Raw genomic sequence first — 20,234 nt, forward strand, 5'->3', positions numbered from 1 at the left:
CAACTCATTTATGTCCTGTTGATTATTGGCTCCATTGTGCCCCCTGTCCATCCTGAGCTCCCCTGCAGTTTGGTATGTCAAAACTTATACCAAAACTTTAGTGTCTTTCTTGAACAATACCATGTCAATGCTATTTCAATGCTCACAGAGCTCAGCTGCAGAGAAAAATAGCTCTTTTTTCTGGAGAGATTGAACAGATGTATCAGAGATTGATTTTTAATGCCTCTATTGTTATTAATATTCTTCTCAATGCCTTGGTCTTCTCTGCTGACAGTTGTACCCAAATCCACACCATCCACTGATACTATAGAGTCACTACAGAGAATTACAACATGGCAAATCACTGTGCCAAGGAAACATAAGCACGTTGTTTGACTAGGGTCATCATATCTGGCAGGGAATCATGTAGTTGGTCTAGTCTTGCTGTCTTAAGAGGCACCTGTCATAGGGTTTCAGGTTAGTCCATAGTTCCGTGGGTATTGTGTACCTTCCAGTTCCTGATAAACCAAGCTGCTCCATCAGGCAGGGAAATTTTCAAGATACCTCTTTTTCTCTATGTTCCCTAGAAGTCTATGAAGCATAGAGAAGTTTAACAGGACAATTGGCCTTACACGTTAATATTTTAAATCCTTTCAACTTGCAAGCATCTTTGCATCCTGAAATCATGGTAACAATTCTAGTACCTGCCATTATACTTTGTTTCTGATAAAAGTATAAAAATGTTGGTTTGTCACAGCATCAGTTTGCTTTGGCCCTCCATTCTGGCCTGGTTACAATTCAGTTCTCCCTGACCATAATCAAGAAACCTGGCTTGGTTAGTAAGTGCTGGAGCTTACAAGGATTTTATAATTTGGACTTATATCATTGTTGAAGAATTACTTGCCTAAATGCTAGGAGAAAAAGCTCATTTCACATCCATTAATATTGCTCATACATTTATTTCTGTTCTTCACAATACCTGGGAGCTATTGAGAAGTTAATCCACAGACTCCTGATCATTCATAATCTGAAAAAAAAGTCACAGAACTGATTGTCAATCTTGTCAATTGAATAGGGGTGCATATGCTACATATGATTTGATTTTATCCCTTGGATGAGGCATTGTGTTTTAGTGTCTGCATTGGGTTAGATTTCTATTCCTATGAAACTCTGTAGGAGGAGATCACCAATCACAGCTGTGGTGGTATTCTAATTGTACTGAAATGTGATTTTGATTGTATGTTAATAAATAAAGTTGCCCGGGGGTCAGAGCTATTAGAGCCATAGAAAGATAGTGGCGGTGGTGGCACACGCCTTTAATCCCATAGATCTCTGTGTGTTCAGGGATACAGCCAGCATTGGAGACATATGCCTTTAAGATCTAGAAGGCTGTAGATATGGACAATGACGAGGCAGTCACGTGTTTGGGTTTACAACCAATGAGAAGGCAGAACAAAAAGACTATGAAGAGATGGACACACAGGAAGTAGCTCTCTTTTGGGAAGCTAGGACCACCGCAGGAGGAAGGGTGAGATTTTAGCTCTGAGCTCTGACCTCTTGGCTTTCTCTTTTACATTGATTCTATGTTTCTTATTTAATAAGAAGGTTGGTTACATCTACATCTGGCACCCAACGTGACAAGAATCCATTAAAAACAGCTTGGCTTGGCGGCAGGTCTGCTTTCTCACAAGGACAGCAGGCCGGGCGGCCGGCTTCCTAGCCTGGGCCTAGGTCTGCTTGGCCTCAGGCCAGACTAACTGTGAGCTGCTTGCTTAAAATCTGCTTGCTTAAAGCCGGTGCTACAAACAACTCAAGCCTGCCCTGCCGAACAGGGCCCCTCCCTGTAAAGCCAACACACGTGGTCGGAGCTTAAGGAAACCAGAGCCAAGCCTTGACTCGGCTCAAGAGGGAACACATGGCTGGATTTAAGCTTTAGACAGCTATCCTTTCTCTCTCTCTCTCTCTCTCAATTTACACCTCGGACACTAGGTGGCTCTTTTGAAATTTCCTCGGATTTCTACTATTGTACGTAGATTTGGTAAGTCATAACATATCAGATATTTTAAAGGAAACTATTTAAAAGAGAAATTTTTTCCACATTAAAAAAATGGGTTTTATTTGTACATTGGAAGAAAATTGGTTTTTGTTCGAAATTTTAGGCAGTCTGACAATGGAACAACTATATAATATTTCCTAAACCTATAATTTATCATTATATGCATGATATTTTACTAGCTGGCTCAAATGCAGATACTTTAGAAAGAATGTTTGAAGAAGCAAAGAAACTCTTGCCTTGCTGGGGACTATAAATTGCTCCTGAAAAGATACAAAGAGGAGATTCTATTAATTAGTTAGGATATAAAATAGAGCTACAAAAAATTAGACCCCAAAAGGTGCAAATTAGGAGAGATAGACTACAGACTCTTAATGACTTTCAAAGATTATTTGGAGATATTTCTTATCTATGAACTATTGTTGGGGTAAAAAATGATGAACTGACTAATTTATTCAAAACCTCAGAAGGTGACAAGGACTTAAGTAGTCCAAGAGAATTATCACCTGAAGCAGAGAAAGAATTGGCCTTGGTAGAAAAGAAAGTACATAAAGGCACATGGATTGTATTGATCCAAAGCTGGATTGCATTTTGGTTATTTTGCCTTCTAGGCATTCTCCTACTGGAATATTAATGCAGAGGGAAGATATTATATTGGAGTGGATATTTTTACCAAATAAACCAAATAAAAAATTAAAAACTTATGTGGAAAAAAATCTCTGACTTGATTGGAAAGGAAAATTGAGACTTCGTCAATTAGCAGGAATAGACCCAGCAGAAATTGTCATACCTTTAACTAAGGAGGACATTGAAAAATTACAGATAGAAAGTGAACCTTGGCAAAGAGTTTGCAGTAATTTTTTGGGAGAAATTAACAGCAAATATCCCAAAAGAGATAGAATTCATCTTATAAGGAGAGCTGATTGGATCTTGCCTCAAATTGTACGGCAAAAACCCATATCTGGAGTTCGGACATTTTATACAGATGCCAACAAACAAGGAAAGGCAGGTTATAAATCAGAAAATTTAAGTAAAGTGGTTCAAAAATCAGAATTGTATGCTATTTTGTTGGTATTAGTGGATTTTTCAGAACCTCTCAACATAGTAACTGACTCTCAGTATGCTGAAAGAGTGGTATTACATATTGAGACTGCAGAATTTATCCATGATGCTTCAGAATTAACTTCACTATTTATTCAATTACAAGATACAATCAGGAAAAGGAGTCATCTTTTATATATAACTCACATTCGATCCCATACTGGTCTGCCAGGCCCTCTAGCACAAGGCAATGATGAGATTGATAAGTTATTGATAAGAAATGTGCTGGAGGCCTCAGAATTTCATAAAAAAACACATCATGTCAATAGTAAAGGTTTAAAAAAGGATTTTTTCATAACCTGGCAACAAGGCAAGGAAATAATAAAGAAATGTCCTACTAGTTCATTCTACAATCAAACGCCATTACCAACAGGATGTAACCCAAAGGGTACTCAGAGGAATTAAATCTGGCAGATGGACGTGTTTCACTTTGCAGAATTTGGAAAATTGAAATATGTACACCACACCATCGATACTTATTCAGGATTTCAATGGGCAACTGCTTTGAGTTCTGAAAAAGCTGATTCTGTAATCACTCATTTGCTAAAAGTTATGGACATCATGGGTATACCTGCACAAATCAAAACTGACAATGCTCCATCGTATGTCTCTGTTAAAATGAAACAGTTTTTTGCTTATTATAATATAAAGCATATTACAGGTATATCACATAATCCTACAGGTCAAGCAGTTATAGAAAGATCAAACAGAACTCTAAAGGATATGCTAAATAAAGAGAAAGTGGTAACAAAACCCCCCAGAAATAGACTGCATAATGCTCTATTAACTTTGAATTTTCTCAATGCCAATGAGAAAGGAACAACAGCTGCAGAGAGACACTGGATAACAGAAAAAACTACAGAATTAAATAAGCCTATATACTTTAAGGATGTGCTGACCTCAGAATGGAAATAGGGGTATTACATTGGGGTCGAGGTTTTGCTTTTGTTTCTACAGGAGAACATAAGCTATGGGTACCATCACAATTCATAAAGGTTCGATTTGAACAAGAGAAACCTCTTAATTAGAGGAGGTGATACTTCATCAACCAAGCATGAGCATCCAATTTAAACTAACTTGTATCAGTAACACATGCCTTTTTCATTTAATCAGATAATAACTTGCCAAAAAGAAACATCCCCAAAATTAGTCTTGGGGAAAGATTTTTTGTTTTTGTCTTTTAGGAGAATGAAGGTTAAGGAATCTGAAGAACACTGGACAAATGAGACATCTGAAGAAAAGGGACAAATCATCTATCCCAGGAAACAGAGTGAAACGATGTATAGATATATATTATCTAAAAAAATTTATGTCTTCCTAAATGTTTGTTTCTGCTTTTCTCTAAAGATTTAACACTATTGGTCTTCTAATAGTCCGGGTTCAATTAAAATTTAAAGCTGACTTTGGAGTTGGAGAATGGCTCTCTCCTTCTTTAAACTCAAGCATGTTGTTAAAAGGAAAATGCAAACTCCCTGTATCATGCCAGAATAAAAGAGCCATCTTCTGCTATGGGACAGGACAAAAGCAAAATTAATTAAGGGACTATTCTATTACTAACCTCAACTCTTTGATTCTATTCTGATTCTTTAAACTTTTCTTAAAGAATGAATTTTATATCAAAATTTACAAGATTAATATATATATAGATATATATAGATATATATATACATTTTAAACTTTGTTAAGATATGAATGGTCATATAGAGTACTAACTAATTCTAGAAAAAAGGCTTCAATTAGCTGCATATATGTGTCTTTGTGTTCGAGTCTCTTACAGTTTTCTGCAGGAAATCACAGCCAGGCCTAACATCAACTGAAGTCTCCAGAAATAAGATGCAGCCCCACAACAACAACAATTCCACGTGGACAATAATAATATAACTAAGCAAACAAACATCATCTACAGGTCAACTTTGAACTACAAGGTGCTCAGAGCAATTTTGAGAGGGCTACCTGAGATGATCCAGTCTCAAAGACTACTTGAATAAGGACTTGAGATAAACCCTGAACTTTGGCATTATACACAGACTGGATAATGAAGGATATAGTTACCTCTCCTAGAATTTGACAATTAACCTAAAATTTTCCTTTCAGGATAAAGGTAACTTCTCCCATACCCAGCAGGAAGCAATTTTAAGAATACGACGCCCACATTCCCAAAGAGGTGGTGTTGGGCGGGTGGCTTTTAGTCTTTTTAATGGGTTTTGGGTCTGGGATAATTTTCATTGTTTAGGGGGGTTGGTTACAAGTTGTTGTCAAGGGTTAGGAAAAAGGCTAAGCAAAGGAGATTAGATTTAAGGTTCTTGTTTTAAAAAAAAGAAAGAAAAGAAAAGAAAAGAAAAAGACAATTACTAGTTTTAAATACTTTACATTGGATTGTATTGTTTTATACTGTATACAAATTTGAAACTGATATTGTTAGAAAATGCTCTATGTATCTTTTTAATTGTATTCATACCATTCATTTAACAATGTAATGCAATTTTCTGATCCTTGAATGTTATTATTACCAACTATTAGGATATAAAGAAATGAAAGTTAGTAGTTAGACATTACAATAGAACTTGTAGTCATATTAGATATGTTTTAAAAATTGAGCAGAGATGTTATATACAGGTCATCTTCAAACCCTTCAGAGATCTACAGAATATGGCATTTAAAATGTTTTAATAACTTAGAAAAATTTTCTTTTTTGAGACATGTCGGCTCCTGGCAGTACCAATCTACTTCAGAGAAAATATGGGCATTGAAGAAACTGCATATGGAGTTAACTTTCATTATGGTAAAAGTTAGCCACTGGACAACAAAATATCCTCGAATCAACAGGACAAAATGGACAGACAGAACATGAAACAAAGGACTACTAATTCTTGCCAAAACAAGTGTGGTTATGGCTTTATCAAAAGGCATCTTCTGAGGCTAGGACAATATGGCCCCATCCCTGAAGTGGCCTTCGCAATCCAGAAAAGGTACAGTGTCATTTTCTTCAAAGGCAGCTTAACAGGCAGAGGGCCGATGGCTTCTCTTGTGCAATGGAACAGCAGCTGAAAGATCACGCCATAGTAGACTGGCATTTAATAGAGGGATGTGGAGAAGAAGGGGATGCTGAGATGAAGCCATATATACACAGCCAAGAAGAATGGACAGCGGAATTCAAAAAACATCAAATATTTCCAGAATTTAAAATCCTGAATCATGACATGACACTAGTGGAATTCAGGTATTTCTGGTACATGGACTGCTGTCACCCAAAGTGAGGTTGAACTGTTGACCTTGTGTAAATCCTACTTCACAAATGAATCTGTCAGATACACTAAGCTTATAGGCTGAAGATGATGCCCCAACACTGCAGAAACCTCAGGTGATTGTAGAGACAGCTGGATGTTTCTGTCAACTCACAATTTTTTTGGAAGTTGCTTGCATCCACTTCCTGCTTTTATTGTTGTTAGCTAATATTATTTCCTTCTTGGATCTCTGAGGGAGTTGAAGATTAGTTAGTTATAGTTGAAGATTGTTTAGTTATAGTTGAAGCTTAATTAGGATAGAAATTGCATTATATACATCTTGGATTTACCAAAATACGATAGATAATGGAAGTATTTTCTCTGATTTGTCAAATACAAATGGACTAGACATTGTTTAGGTATTTATTACTTGTATATATTGTATATAGTTATTGTGCTTTTGTATATAGTTTTTCTTATGTTAGTTATAACCTTTTGTTTTTTTTCTTTTTATTAAAATAGAAAAGGGGAAATGTGGTGGTATTCTAATAGTACTGAAATGTGATTTTGATTGTATGTTAATAAATAAAGTTGCTCGGGGGTCAGAGCAATTACAGCCATAGAAAGAGAGTGGCAGTGGTGGCACACACCTTTAATCCCATAGATCTCTGTGTGTTCAGGGATACAACCAGCATTGGAGACATATACCTTTAAGATCTAGAAGGCTGTAGATATGGACAATGACGAGGCAGTCACGTGTTTGGGTTTACAACCAATGAGAAGGCAGAACAAAAAGACTATGAAGAGATGGACACACAGGAAGTAGCTCTCTTTTGGGAAGCTAGGACCACCGCAGGAGGAAGGGTGAGATTTTAGCTCTGAGCTCTGACCTCTTGGCTTTCTCTTTTACATTGGTTCTGTGTTTCTTATTTAATAAAGACGGTTGGTTACATCTACACACAGCTCAAACACTAATGGTGTAGGCCCAGGCTTATCTGTACACATAACTTACAGTTCTTTGCTATATTACAGGTGGTTTCGTCACTGACACATTTTAAAATAGTAATTATTGTTGTAAACACATGAGCATTTATTTAATATGATGTTTTTAATCACAATGCAAAACTATGTACTATTTGTACAAAATATACCAACTTTGGGAATGAAACACCCCTTTACAGCAAAGTCCTTAGAGCTGAGCTATGCATAGTTGACCTCATGAAATCCCTGCCCTGCATTACATTGTGGGTAATACAGCTGCAGTGATGTGTGAACTGTATTCAGTCTATGACACATTCCTTAGGCATAACAGCAACTGCTCAGTGTCAATACTCTAGGAAGTGCTCTGACATACAGATGTATCTCAAAGTGGAGGGAATGGAGAATAGAAAGGACAATCCATTTCTTAATGGGAAAACATATAATATCAAAGGCAGCTGAGTTTCAAAAAGCTGTTTTCATTAAAAAATTCCTATGACTAGAGTTGCCACAGCTGGTAAACTCAAGATTCTCAACCAAAAAGGCAAGAAATATTACCACAAACACCATCTTAAGAGTCCCAGTGAGAAATAAGCAAATGTGACTTTACATATACACAGTTTTTTGTTTTTGTTTTTTGTTTTTCAAGACAAGGTTTCTCTGTGTAGCTTTGCACCTTTCCTGGAACTCGCTTTGGAGACCAGGCTGGCCTCGAACTCAGAGATCCACCTGCCTCTGCCTCCTGAGTTTTAATGATAGGAGAGAGAAATGACCCCAAAACCTCTCTGCCCTTAGGGAGTGAGAAGCCAAATCAGAGAAAACTAGTTTTTCTTTCCAGTTCTGAAATCTTGAGTTCCTGGGTTGAGTTAGAGCTGAGCGCCCCCTGCTGGTCCAGAGCTCCTCTGCAGGGAGGTTTGTGTCTGGGCTCATGCTGAAGTCTCCTCACTGTGTCTCTTGCACAGTAATATGTGGCTGTGTCCTCAGTGGTCACAGAGTTTAGCTGCAGGAAGAACTGGTTCTTGGATGTATCTCTGGTGATGGAGATGCGGCTCTGCAGGGATGGGTTGTAGCCAGTGCCACCAACATAATTTATGTACCCCATCCACTCCAGCTTCTTCCCTGGGGACTGCCTGATCCAGTGCCAGGCATAACCACTGGTGATGGAGTAACCAGTGACAGAGCAGGTGAGGGACAGTGATTGAGAGGGCTTCACCAGGCCAGGTCCTGACTCCTGAAGCTGTACCTGGGACAGGATACCTTCAGACAAGAAGAGACAATTCTGTCAATCACAGGTTGTCACAACCCCTCATGGACACATGTGTGAAATGGTAACACTCACCTGGAAGGGCAGTCACCAGACACAGAAGACCCAACAGTGTCATCTTCTAGGCTACACCTCCTTTTCCTCAGAGGTCAGCCTCCTGTGAGAGAGATGTGAGCTCCCACATTCTAGGAGGTGATTTAACTTAGAGCTAGAAGATGCATTTGCATATGGGGAGTCAGCCTTGGTTATAAAGGGAGAGGGTAGATATCACTCCATTTGGCTATTGCAATAAGGCCATTACTGTATCTGACTTCCCGTGGTGTGAGTCTGGAATAAGATGGCATGGGGACTACAGGGATCACAGGAAACATACCTTGGCATGACCAATCTTCACTTTCTAGTCCATCCTTCCCACCTCCTGTACTTTCATATTCTCATGTCAGTGCCAACCTTTTCACACAAGACTCCTCAGCACTGTCTTTCTGATTAGTAAGCCCACACTGCTCCTGCTTTTCTTCCTTTTTTCCACACATGAGATGGGTTTCCATATTTTCTGGAAAATTGGGACTATGTCATATTGCTGCTTCACCTGTTCCAAACATATTTCTTGCTCCATCCAGTCTGTGGAATGTAGAGGAAAAAGATGCTGAGAGAAGCAGCTGGGAAGTCTGCACACCTTGAATATCACTCGGAGATCCCATTCATTCCGTATCCTGTCTTGGGTCACAGGGCACCAGGTTAGACACATGATAGTATCATCAGAGTTGGTGTTTGAAAGCCCCACCGCAGTGACTGGATATGGATACAGAGGACATTCTTCTGCCTCAGGTGTCTCTACTGACTGAGGCTCCTCTTAAGTTTGCAGCATATGTCAGTGCCTGGGCAAAATATGAGTCCTTCCCTCTTTCCTCATCCTTGTCACAGTTTTTAACTTATGGGCAATACTTTTTTTCCTTGAATAAAGATTTTTTTCTCATATAATATATCCCAATTAGAGTTTCTCCTCCCTCTTCAGCTCCCAAGTCCCCCCTCCCCACTCACATCCAGATACACCATCTTGCTGTTTCTCTTTAGACAACCAACAAGCTTCTAATGAACACTAATAAAATAAAATAAATGGAGTTCAAACAAAAACTAACACATCTGAACAGGAAAGAACAAACAAACAGAAGGAAAGGAGACCAAGAAAAGGCAGAAGAGACAGGTGCGGATGCAGAGACCTCCTGATGTAAACACCCTCGAATCCCAAAACAACTCAAAATTAGAAGACATGCTATATAATCAAAGGAAATATAGGATAACATAAGAAACAAATAAAATAACAAAAAGTCATGTGATTATATGAAACAAGGGACCTCCAAAATGCATTTGAATTTGATTTCTGATGACCGTCTATTGCTGAAAATACAGCCTATGCTTGAGAGTAGGTGGTTTCTTCAGTCAGACTCCCTTTGCAAAACTAAATTTTCATCTGCAAGTTGTTATCAATTGGAGATAGCTTCTGGGCTATGGATAGGTGCATGTGTCTACTTCTCCTTTCAACTCTAGGATGCCATCTGGTGCAGACCCATGCCAGCCCTGTGCATGCTGCCTTAGTGACTCTGAGTCTTTATGTGCAACTATCCTGTTTCTTTAGAGGCCTTATATCCTTGGTCCTTCTATCATATCTCACTCTTAAGCTCTTTTGTCCTCTTTTTCAGTGTTCCATGAGCACTGAGGGGAAGGACTTGATGAAAACATCTCATATAGTACTGAGTGTCCAAGGTCTTTTATTCACAGAATTTTCTCTGTATGTGTTCCCATCCACTGCAGAAGGAAGATTCTCTGAGCAAGATGGCTGAGCAAGGCCCTGATTTTTGAGTATAGCAGAATGCCATTGGGAGTTATTTTATTGCAATCTTCTTTTTACAGAACAATAATATTTATTTTTATCCTAGGCTCCTGAACTACTATCTAGTCTCAGATTCTTGGTCACTCAGTAGTATAAAGTATGGGTTCTGTTTCGTGTGGGGGCCTTTTGCCAATTCATATGTTGTTGGTTACTCCCAGAAGCTTTTTCCACCACTGACGTAGCATGTCTTGAGGCTTGATACCATTATAAATCCAAGGCATTTTAGCTTGCGTTGGTATTAGTTTTCTCCTTTGGAATCATCTACTGTGTTAGGTTTCCATACTACTCCACAAATGGCCCTAAATTTTTATTCTCTTTCCCCTTATTTTCTCTGTTGCTCCCATATTCCTCAACCTTCCCCTTGATCCTTCCTTCTAGTTGTCCCCCCATACATTCACAACTATCTAAATTATTTAGTTTTCCTACATGAGATCTATCCTCTCCACCACAATCCCTTAAGACTTAAAGATCTTTCTTGTGAATCTGGGTTTTCAATTCTGGCCCTGCCTAATTCATTCTTGACAGGAGGCATGAGAATAAATATAGGAGTTGATGGAGAATGTATCACTTAAAGGCATACAACATTTCTGATCACAGATTAGGGATCATCACTTTCATCAGCAATTAGAAATATTAAACATACTGTTTTGTTAGAAATATAATTTGCTATCCTGTGTGATTGTTGAATCTGCCATGAGTGATCAAAGGAGTTTAATAAGAAGGAGCATTAACCTGAATACTTGTACAGATAGTGTTAATTCCAAGGGCAAGAATAAAACCAAGATCACAATTTGAGCCAAACTTGAAGCAAGCTTGATTTCTATTGGTGTTCACCCAAGAGCAAGCCAGTTACTGCCTTCTAAGTCAGGTTAAAGAGAGCAGCCCTGAATCCACCTCTTGGGACCCTTTGAGGAGTAAAATCCTGAATAGTTTTACATAATGGAGTCAATGGGGCAATAAGCAAAAACAAAAACCTGAAAAAAACATCATATGGCCACCCTCTGTTTGATTAGATAGGTTAAGGGAGGGCTAGGAAGGGTCAGGGTATTCTCAAAAACAAATCAAGACCATGGGTTGGGAAAGGTTAGTTTCCAGGAAACAGGGAGCAACTCAACTTTCACAACAAATAAAAATTTATTTTTAAAAATACAGCATAATAGCCGGGTGGTGGTGGCACACGCCTTTAATCCAAGCACTCAGGAGGCAGAGGCAGGCAGATCTTTGTGAGTTCGAGGCCAGCCTGGTCTACAGAGCAAGTTCCAGGAAAGGCGCAAAGCTACACAGAGAAACACTGTCTCCAAAAAAATAAATAAATAAATAAATAAAGCATAATGGTTCCTGCCTTTAAAATGTAGTCAGGCAGGTTACTCCAAAGAACAGAAGACAGACACAACTATTAGGGTGTTTGGCCATCCCATCACCAGAGTAGGTCAGTCCTGGTTGTCTCTCGGCTATTGCCAGCAGACTTTTGTGCAGGTATCTGTGTGGATTTCTGTGGGCCTCTTTAGCACTTTGTTTCATCCTTTTCTCATGTGGTCTTCATTTACCATGGTCTCCTATTCCTTGTTCTCCCTCTCTTTTCTTGATCTAGCTGGGATCTCCCGCTCTCTTTCCCTCGACCCTGGCTGTTCCTTGCTCCCACTCATGTCCAGGCTGTTCATGTAGATCTCAGCCATTTCTCTATCATTGGGTGATCCTCGTGTCTTTCTTGGGGTTCTGTTTTCCAGGTAGCCTCATTGGTGATGTGAGTAGCAGTCCAGTCATCCTTGTTCCACATTTAGTATCCTCCTATGAGTGAGTACATACCATATTTGTCTTTCTGAGACTGGGCTACCTCACTCAGGATGATTTTTTCTAGATCCATCCATTTGCCTGCAAACCTCATGATGCCATTGTTTTTCTCTGCTGAGTAGTATACCATTGTGTATATGTGCCACAATTTATTTATCCATTCTTCAGTTGAAGGGTGTCTAGGTTGTTTCCAAGTTTTGGCTATTATAAACAATGCTGATATAAACATCAGCTGAGCAAGTGCTTTTGTGATATGATTGAGCATTTCTTGGGTATATGCCCAAGAGTGGTATGGCTGGATCTTGGGGGAGATTGATTCCCAATTTTCTAAGAAAGCACCATATTGATTTCCAAAGTGGTTGTACAAGCTTGCATTCCTGCCAGCAGTAGAGGAGAGTTCCCCTAGTTCCACATCCTCTCCAGCATAAAGTGTCTTCAGTGTTTTTGATCTTAGCCATTCTGACAGGCCTAAGGTGGTATCTCAGAGTTATTTTGATTTGCATTTCCCTGATGATTAGGGAGGTTGAGCATTTCCTTAAATGTCTTTCAGCCATTTGAATTTCCTCTGTTGAGAATTCTCTGTTTAGTTCTCTAGTCCATTACTTAATTGGACTGTTGTTCCTTTTGATGTCTAATTTCTTGAGTTCCTTATATATTCTGGATATCAGTCCTCTGTCAGATGTTGAGCCAGAAACCCCATCCAAGGACTGAGGAATCTGGATGCAGACATCCACGGCTAGGCCCTGGGAGGAGGGCTGGGAGTCTAATTAGCGAGAAAAAGGAGGGTTTATATGAGCAAGAATTGATGAAACCAAGGTTGGATAAAGCACAGGGACAAATATCCAAACAAATGGAAACACATGAACTATGAACCAAAGGCTGAGGGGCCCCCAACTGGATCAGGCCCTCTGAATAGGTGAGACAGTTGATTGACTTGATCTGTTTGGCAGGCATCTAGGCCGTGGTACCAGGTCCTGGGCTCATTGCATGAGTTAGCTGTTTGAAACCTGGGACTTATGCAGGGACGCTTGGCTCAATTTGGGAGGAGGACTGGACCTGTCTGGACTGAGTCTATCAGGTCAATCTCAGTCCTTGGGGGAGGCCTTGCTCTGGAGGAGATGGGAATGGGGGGGGTGTGCTGGGGGGAAGGAGAGGGGGGCAGGAAGGGGGAGAACAAGGGAATCTGTGGCTGTTATATAGAACTGAATAGTATTGTAAAATAAAATAAAATTATAATAATGATAATAAAAAGAACAGAAGACAGACTTCAACAACATATATGTTATCCATTCATGAGCTGATGGGCCTCTAGGCTGATTCCAGTTTTCAGATGCCATGAAGAGGGAAACACTGAATACAAAATATCTGGTATCTTTGCAGTAGTGAGTCCTTTGGTGTCTGCCCAGGAGTGATGTAGCTAGGTCACATGACATTTTTATTTTTAACTTTTGGAGGAAATTCAAACAAATTTTCATAGGGATTGCTACAGTTCATACTCTCACCAACCATGCATTATGATTTCCCTTTCTCCAATTAATCATCACTTTTGCTGCCATTAGTTTCCTTAATAAATGACATAAGATGAAATCTAAATCTGTTTTTTTAATTTGTGTTTCACTGATGGATCAAGTTGAGGAAAACTAAGAAAAGTTTATTAGCCATTTTTGTAATGGTTGTGTTTCCATTCCTTGAAAAGCCTGTGAATTTTTCAAAGCACCACTGCTGTCTGTCTGTAGGGGGAATTCATTCTCGGCCTTTCAATGGCTTAGGAAATAACTGTGTAGGTTGTGCCAAGAAATCAGGAAAGAACCCCCTTTATGTGTTTGTATTGTGTTTCACACTCTACATGCTTGGAATGCTCTCTCTGTCTATTGGGTATGTGATCCATTAACAAAGCAGTCAGCTCAGGATTGTCTGCTGGAGCACTTTGCATTGCTGTTTGTTCCCTCTGAGGATCAGAGCAGCAGGGAAGCAGAGTGAGGAAGGTCACAGTGATTGAGGTTGAGACTGGAATCTGCCTGATCATAGTCTGATCTTTTAAAGTGTCAGTCAGCAAAATTCTGACAGGGTGGGGACTTGGGAGTGGATACTTTCCCAGGCAGCTGCATTGATTTTTGTCAATGAGCTCCTTTGCATTGCCTTAACACCACCGGGCTAAGCTCTTGATCTCTGGGTGATGTGTACAGTTATAGAAAGCCTGCTGTGATAGATTTTACAATCCTCTGGCCTGCACCTCCATCAATTACCATGATGCTTAGGAGCTTCTCCCTCCCACAAGAGAAATGACTGAATGTTAAAATGAGGAAAGAGAAAGGAGGTTCTCTGCAGGAGGGAGAAACCAACACTCACAGTAATTCCCCCATCTTCACACTGCTCTGGCTCCATTAGTATGAAAGTTCCTATTCTTCTCCACAATGGCAGCTGTGTCCAGTTCATGGAAAACTGCTACAATTTAGTGATGTGTCATTAGAATACCATGAATGAGTTTTACCCAGAGGACTTCTGTATGCCCATTTTACTGATGTATGCATGGGACTCCATGGAAAATGTCAGAAATCAAAGGCACTAAGAAATCTGTGCTAAAAGTAGTAAACTTTCCTGTGCTTAGTGATTTCCTTAATTTCAGTAGCAAAGATGGCAGTTGAACTATTCGTGTTCATACATTTTTAGACATTCAAGTGAAATTTCTAGCAGCTCTTGATACCCATATTGCCCATATTTTCCTCCTGTTTTGTATTTTTTCATTTATTCCTTGGTTGTACTGGAAGGATTACATGATAACACTTGTAATTAATTAACTAACATAAGGACAGTGCCATGTAAGTCAGTAGTGAATAATGCATTCCCTGCAGTTGGAGGAGGTAAGCTGCTGCATGCAGCACAGGTGTGGTAGACTAATAGGCCTCTCCCATTGGAACCCAGAGTTAAAGCCAAGCATCATTCATTGCAAAGGGAAGGTGCACATTGTCCAGAAAGTCATCATCCCATCACCATAGGAGGCTCTGCACCTTTGAGGCAGATAGGATGAGCATCTGCCTCCTGCCTCCTTGCTCAATCTAGGTTCCTCCATGGGTGTAGCAGAATTCTGAGGAACAGACAGGCTGTCTTCTAGATTTCAGCACATAGTAGGAAACTCTCTAAATTCATGAAGGAAAATCTGCTCACTGTTTAACAATTCCTTATGCAAAAGGACAGTCAGTATTGGAAGCAAGGCACAGAGGCAAGGCACAGTACAATGGTGCTGATGGTAGGATTTGGCATTGTTTATAGTATATCCGATAATACTGTTTAAAATAAATATTCTGAGCATATCTTACCCAGAATATATTTGTCAACTTGTTAGTCATGGTGTCAACAATACACCTGGGCTTGGATTCTCCCAGCTTTTTCTGGAATATATGGCATGCCTTTCAATCATCAAGGAAATCAAGTTATTCCCCACCCCCAACTTCATTTGTTTTTAAACTAATGGTTGGTTCTATGCTTCCTCAGCATGTGATCCTGGTACTCACAGCAGAGTCAAATCTTTCCTAGGTAATGCTCTGCATTTAGTTTCATTCACAGTGTGTTCTGTATTTAAATGTGTCCATCAGAACTGAAGACAGACTTCTTTAGATATTTATTTATTTCAAAGATTAGTAGAGGTTATGCCTGTATAGAGGAAATCCTGGGAAATTTGATCTATTATTTGAAATCACTAGACATAGAGTATTTTAACCCTTCATGTCCCTTTGCTGCTTCTGCTATTGACCTGTGTGCTCAGTGCCCCCTGCTGGACTTGAACACCATGTTGGGAGGTTTGTGTTTTAGCTTACAATTCCTTCAGCTATGTGTAAAATAGTAGTACATGGCAGTATCTTCATTTCTCAGACTGCTCATTTGCAGGTACAATGGGTTCTTAGAATTGTCTCTGGAGATGATAAATCGGTCCTTCACAGACTCTGCATAGTATCTTGCACTTCCATCATATTTTATAGTTGCTACCCATTCCAGCCCTTCCCTGGAGCTTGATGAAACCAGTGCATCCAGTGCTCACTGAAGGTGAATCCAGAGGCTGCACAGGGTTGTTTAACTGTACCAAGCTGCCATGAGGTTGTATTAGCTGCACCTCACACTGGACTCCTGAAAACACAGAGAACCATAGTCAACAATCTGTCACATATATCCATTATCCCTCTTAATCATGTCCTTTTACACAAAGAGAATCTCTTCCCTGTAAATTACCTTTTATAAGAGCAAAAATAAAATCCCATATAAGTCCCATTTCCATGGTGAGTGGTCTGTCTTTAGTGCTGAAGGGAAGATCTGGCTGATATCATGATGTTCTTTATACTTTTTCTGGTTAAAGTTTCAACATATTTTATCCATTTCATACTATTTTTGTACATAAGACATGCATTATATCTAGTAATGTGGTCTCCTTTTAAAAACATACAGTTTAAAAGGCATCACCCACTGTCACATTTCTGGATGAATCTCAGATCTGGTGTGTCATCCCAGTGCTTGGGTTTCTGCTTCTTGGTGCTGGAGACATGAAACAGGTCTTGGTCAGAGTCAGACATGTCTGGTGAAGTTTCAATGTCCCCCTCACTGTGATGGGAACACCTTTGATTTTGTTTCATTCTAGTAATTCCTGAAAGTATGGATACATGTTTTATTTTCAGAAAATGTACTTGATAGGAGATAGCTACACATTTGTGGTCTTACGTGCTAAGCATTCATGCACAAGCAACTTGTTTAACCATCAGCACAGTCACAGAAGTGAACACACATCTCATCCTGAACACATCCACAGGCGAAGGTGACACCACCTTGTGACTTTATTTTTCACTGCTCTGGTGATTAGAGTTATTGATGCTGTGCTATGACTTTGTTGATTCACAGTCTGGTCTCCATAAAAATAGTGTCTATTCTTTCACCTGATTTGTATCAATATTCTTATTATCTAGTTGTCTTAGTCATTGGTATAATGTAGAACTTATTCCCTGCACTAGGAAGGGTGCTCTCAGGGAAAGGAACAATAAAATGTACAAACAACATACATATCCAGTATTACTTTATAACCCATGGATATCTTCCCACTGGCTGCCCATTGGATATTCATAGAACTTGGTAGCTGCTCTGTTCATGACACTGGATGTCTTAAGGATCACTAATGAGTGTTGGGGTCCTGGAAGCTCCCTGGAGATTCAATATAAGAAGATCCTCAGTTATTAAGTCTGTTTGGGAAGGCTGAAGGAGACAGAGACTGCCATTCACAGGGAATTATAACTGCAGCAGCAATCAACTACATCTGCAAGTGGGCATGCTATATAGGCTAAGTTTCTCCTTCCCACCAGTCCCATGGTCTAGACAAAACTCTCCCACCCAAAGTCCCCAGCCACTTATAAAATAATGACAGAGAGGCTTCTATTAATTTCAAACTGTATGGCCTATGGCTCCAGCTCATATTAGCTAGCTCTTTCAACTTAATTCAGCCCAGTCCTATTCATCTATGTCTTGCCACATGGTGTCCTGGCTTACTGATACTTTCACTGGGGGGGGGGGGCAACTCCCACCATTATTTACCCCAGGTACTCTTGAGGAAGGAGGGATAAGAGACTTAATTACAAATTAAGAGGGGAGAGAAAACAGAGAGAGATGCAGGATAGAATCAGGTGGGCCTGGCTCCTTATCTACCTGCCCAGAACTTTATTCCAAAGGTCTATTTATAACAATGCCAAGGGGTAGAGCAAAAGACCTCCCCCTTGCTTGTTAGACCCTTACAAACACCTGCTAGCTAGGCCTGTGGTCCAGTTAACCTCTTATGCAGTCCTCCTGGATACAGTCACTTGGAAACCTAGTTTGCTATAACAGGAACCTCTTCTTTATATTGTAAAAGAAAAAAATTCTTGATGCAACTGCATCAAACTTAACATAACAATTCTAAAATAGAACTATACAAAATTATAATTCCTACTCTCAACTTTCCTACAAATATACTCTCAACCTATAAACCTGCAATTACGAGCAACTTCTTAATAGAACTATACAAAACATAACATAAATTCACTCAAGTAACACCAAAATATTTTTTAAATTAAATAAACTGAGGAATATCACCTCTCCCCTTTCTTTATATTTTAAATTAAATCTTGAGCCAAGTTAGAAACCTAAATTTCTCTATAAGCAGTTCCATTTTTATATAAACAGTTCATAAGTCAACACTATTGATAGAGTTTGTATGCATAAGCAAATTCAAACTTGTCCCATTGTAATGAAATCATTGCTGTCTATATCATTTCTTAAGTTCAAAAGTTCAAAAAGAGTTCTGGTACCATTCCTAAATGTTCCTCTGAGCGTTCATAGTCAGGGCCTGGCTTGTCAGCTGCCCTTAAGTCTGTGTATAGCTGTCAGAGTTGCAATGACTCTGAAGCAAACAGCTCCAAATACGGGAATTTCCAACACCAAACTTCTCAGTTCAAGCAAGTCTCTCTGAAACTTGCACTTTCAGCTACCACTACACTTTGCAGTTCGCAGCCTTCCATAACTGGGCCGCTCCAGGACCCGGCTAGAGTGCTTCACCTCACAGCCATATGGGCTCAAGGTTCCTTCAGTTGCCATGAGCTGAAACTGTGACTCTCCTACAGCAATCCTGGATTTGGGAGGAAAAACTTAGTTGCATCGTTGAAGGTCCTAGTGCTCAGCAAACCAGTTCCTGGTCGCATATCCCTGCTCTGGCTGTTGAGCCTGGAGAATTCAGCAGTTCCTGCATGTCTCCAGATGCTCATCTAGCACTAACACTGCTTCTTCAGCCCTGGCAGCAGTCTGGTCTCTGCTGACTTTGCTGTTCACTGCTGCTCTGCTTGTGGTTCACTTTTCCCATGGCGTGGTATAGCTGCTGGCCTTCCCAAGATGCTCCCTGCCTTTTGCCTTTCTGGTGGCTTAGTGTGTCCCCTTCTCACCACAGCTTCTTCGTTGCCCAAAGCCTGCAGACCCTCGCCACTGAGTGCTGGCTCTGCTTTCCCTAGCTCTTGGCATCTGCTGTTTGGGAAGCTAGGATGCTTCACGGGTCTCAGCCATGGACACCTGGCTGCCATTTTCTGAAGCTGGCAGTCTCCGGAGCTGTTTCTTGTTATTATTGGTGGTTTCTGGAACTCTCAAGTCTGCTATGGATAAACCTACAAATTATTTATTATCATTATTATTATTATTATTATTATTATTATTATTTACTAAATCTATGAACTATTTAAACCTACATTCTATAGGACTACTTTATAAAGCTTACCTAAGTCTTACTTATATTCTATAGGACTACCTTTTTAAATATACTTCTTGTACTACATTAGCAAATATACTTCTTATCTTATTTAAACTTATATCTGCAACTAACATGGCCATTTATTACTACATGTTTTAAAGAAATTACATAGATCTATTCAAACACTTAGATTTTTTTAATACCTAGAAGAGACTTAGAAAAGATATCTATGAGAGATTTCTTAACTATTATCACTTTACATATAACAGAACTAACTTAATACTAAAGCAGACATCTATAAGATATTTCTTAACACCTAGAAAAGATTTCTTAGCTAAATTATTAACAAGACCAGAAGTATGCAAATCATTTCTGAAGTTCAGAGCTTGTTTATAGTAAAGTTGAGAGTTTGTAGTCAGCTTTAATATTATTCTAAAAGTTCTTGAGAGTTTGAAACAATAGTTTAATTCTTTAACAGCACTCTCGACCCTGGGATTTAACAAATGTTGTATTATAACAACTCTATTAAGAGCTTTCTCAGTTTACAACAAACCCCAAAAGAAAGAAAAGCGATAGGAAGAAAAAAACTTTGTAAGGAATATTTTGTTTTTGAATTGCATAACTAGTCATTCCATAATAGTCAATTTCCCATTCAGGAGAAAGTAATTGCCAAGTTGTAGGTGGATTCCAGATCTGCATCATTCAGCAAG

At 39.4% G+C, this 20,234-nt stretch overlaps 1 pseudogene and 1 gene segment (V, D, J or C); both read right to left on the reverse strand.

Annotated features, from left to right (window-relative positions):
- Positions 1-8,146: 8,146 nt before the first annotated feature.
- Positions 8,147-8,766, reverse strand: LOC114685233. The segment is given in 2 exon segments: positions 8,147-8,592; positions 8,675-8,766. Coding segments are annotated over 2 exon segments (489 nt in total).
- A 130-nt stretch (positions 8,767-8,896) lies between these two features.
- LOC114685194 lies at positions 8,897-16,551 on the reverse strand (annotated as a pseudogene).
- Positions 16,552-20,234: the final 3,683 nt, after the last annotated feature.

This window comes from Peromyscus leucopus, chromosome 14 (genome assembly GCF_004664715.2).
Source record: "Peromyscus leucopus breed LL Stock chromosome 14, UCI_PerLeu_2.1, whole genome shotgun sequence".
Classification (NCBI taxonomy): domain Eukaryota; kingdom Metazoa; phylum Chordata; class Mammalia; order Rodentia; family Cricetidae; genus Peromyscus; species Peromyscus leucopus.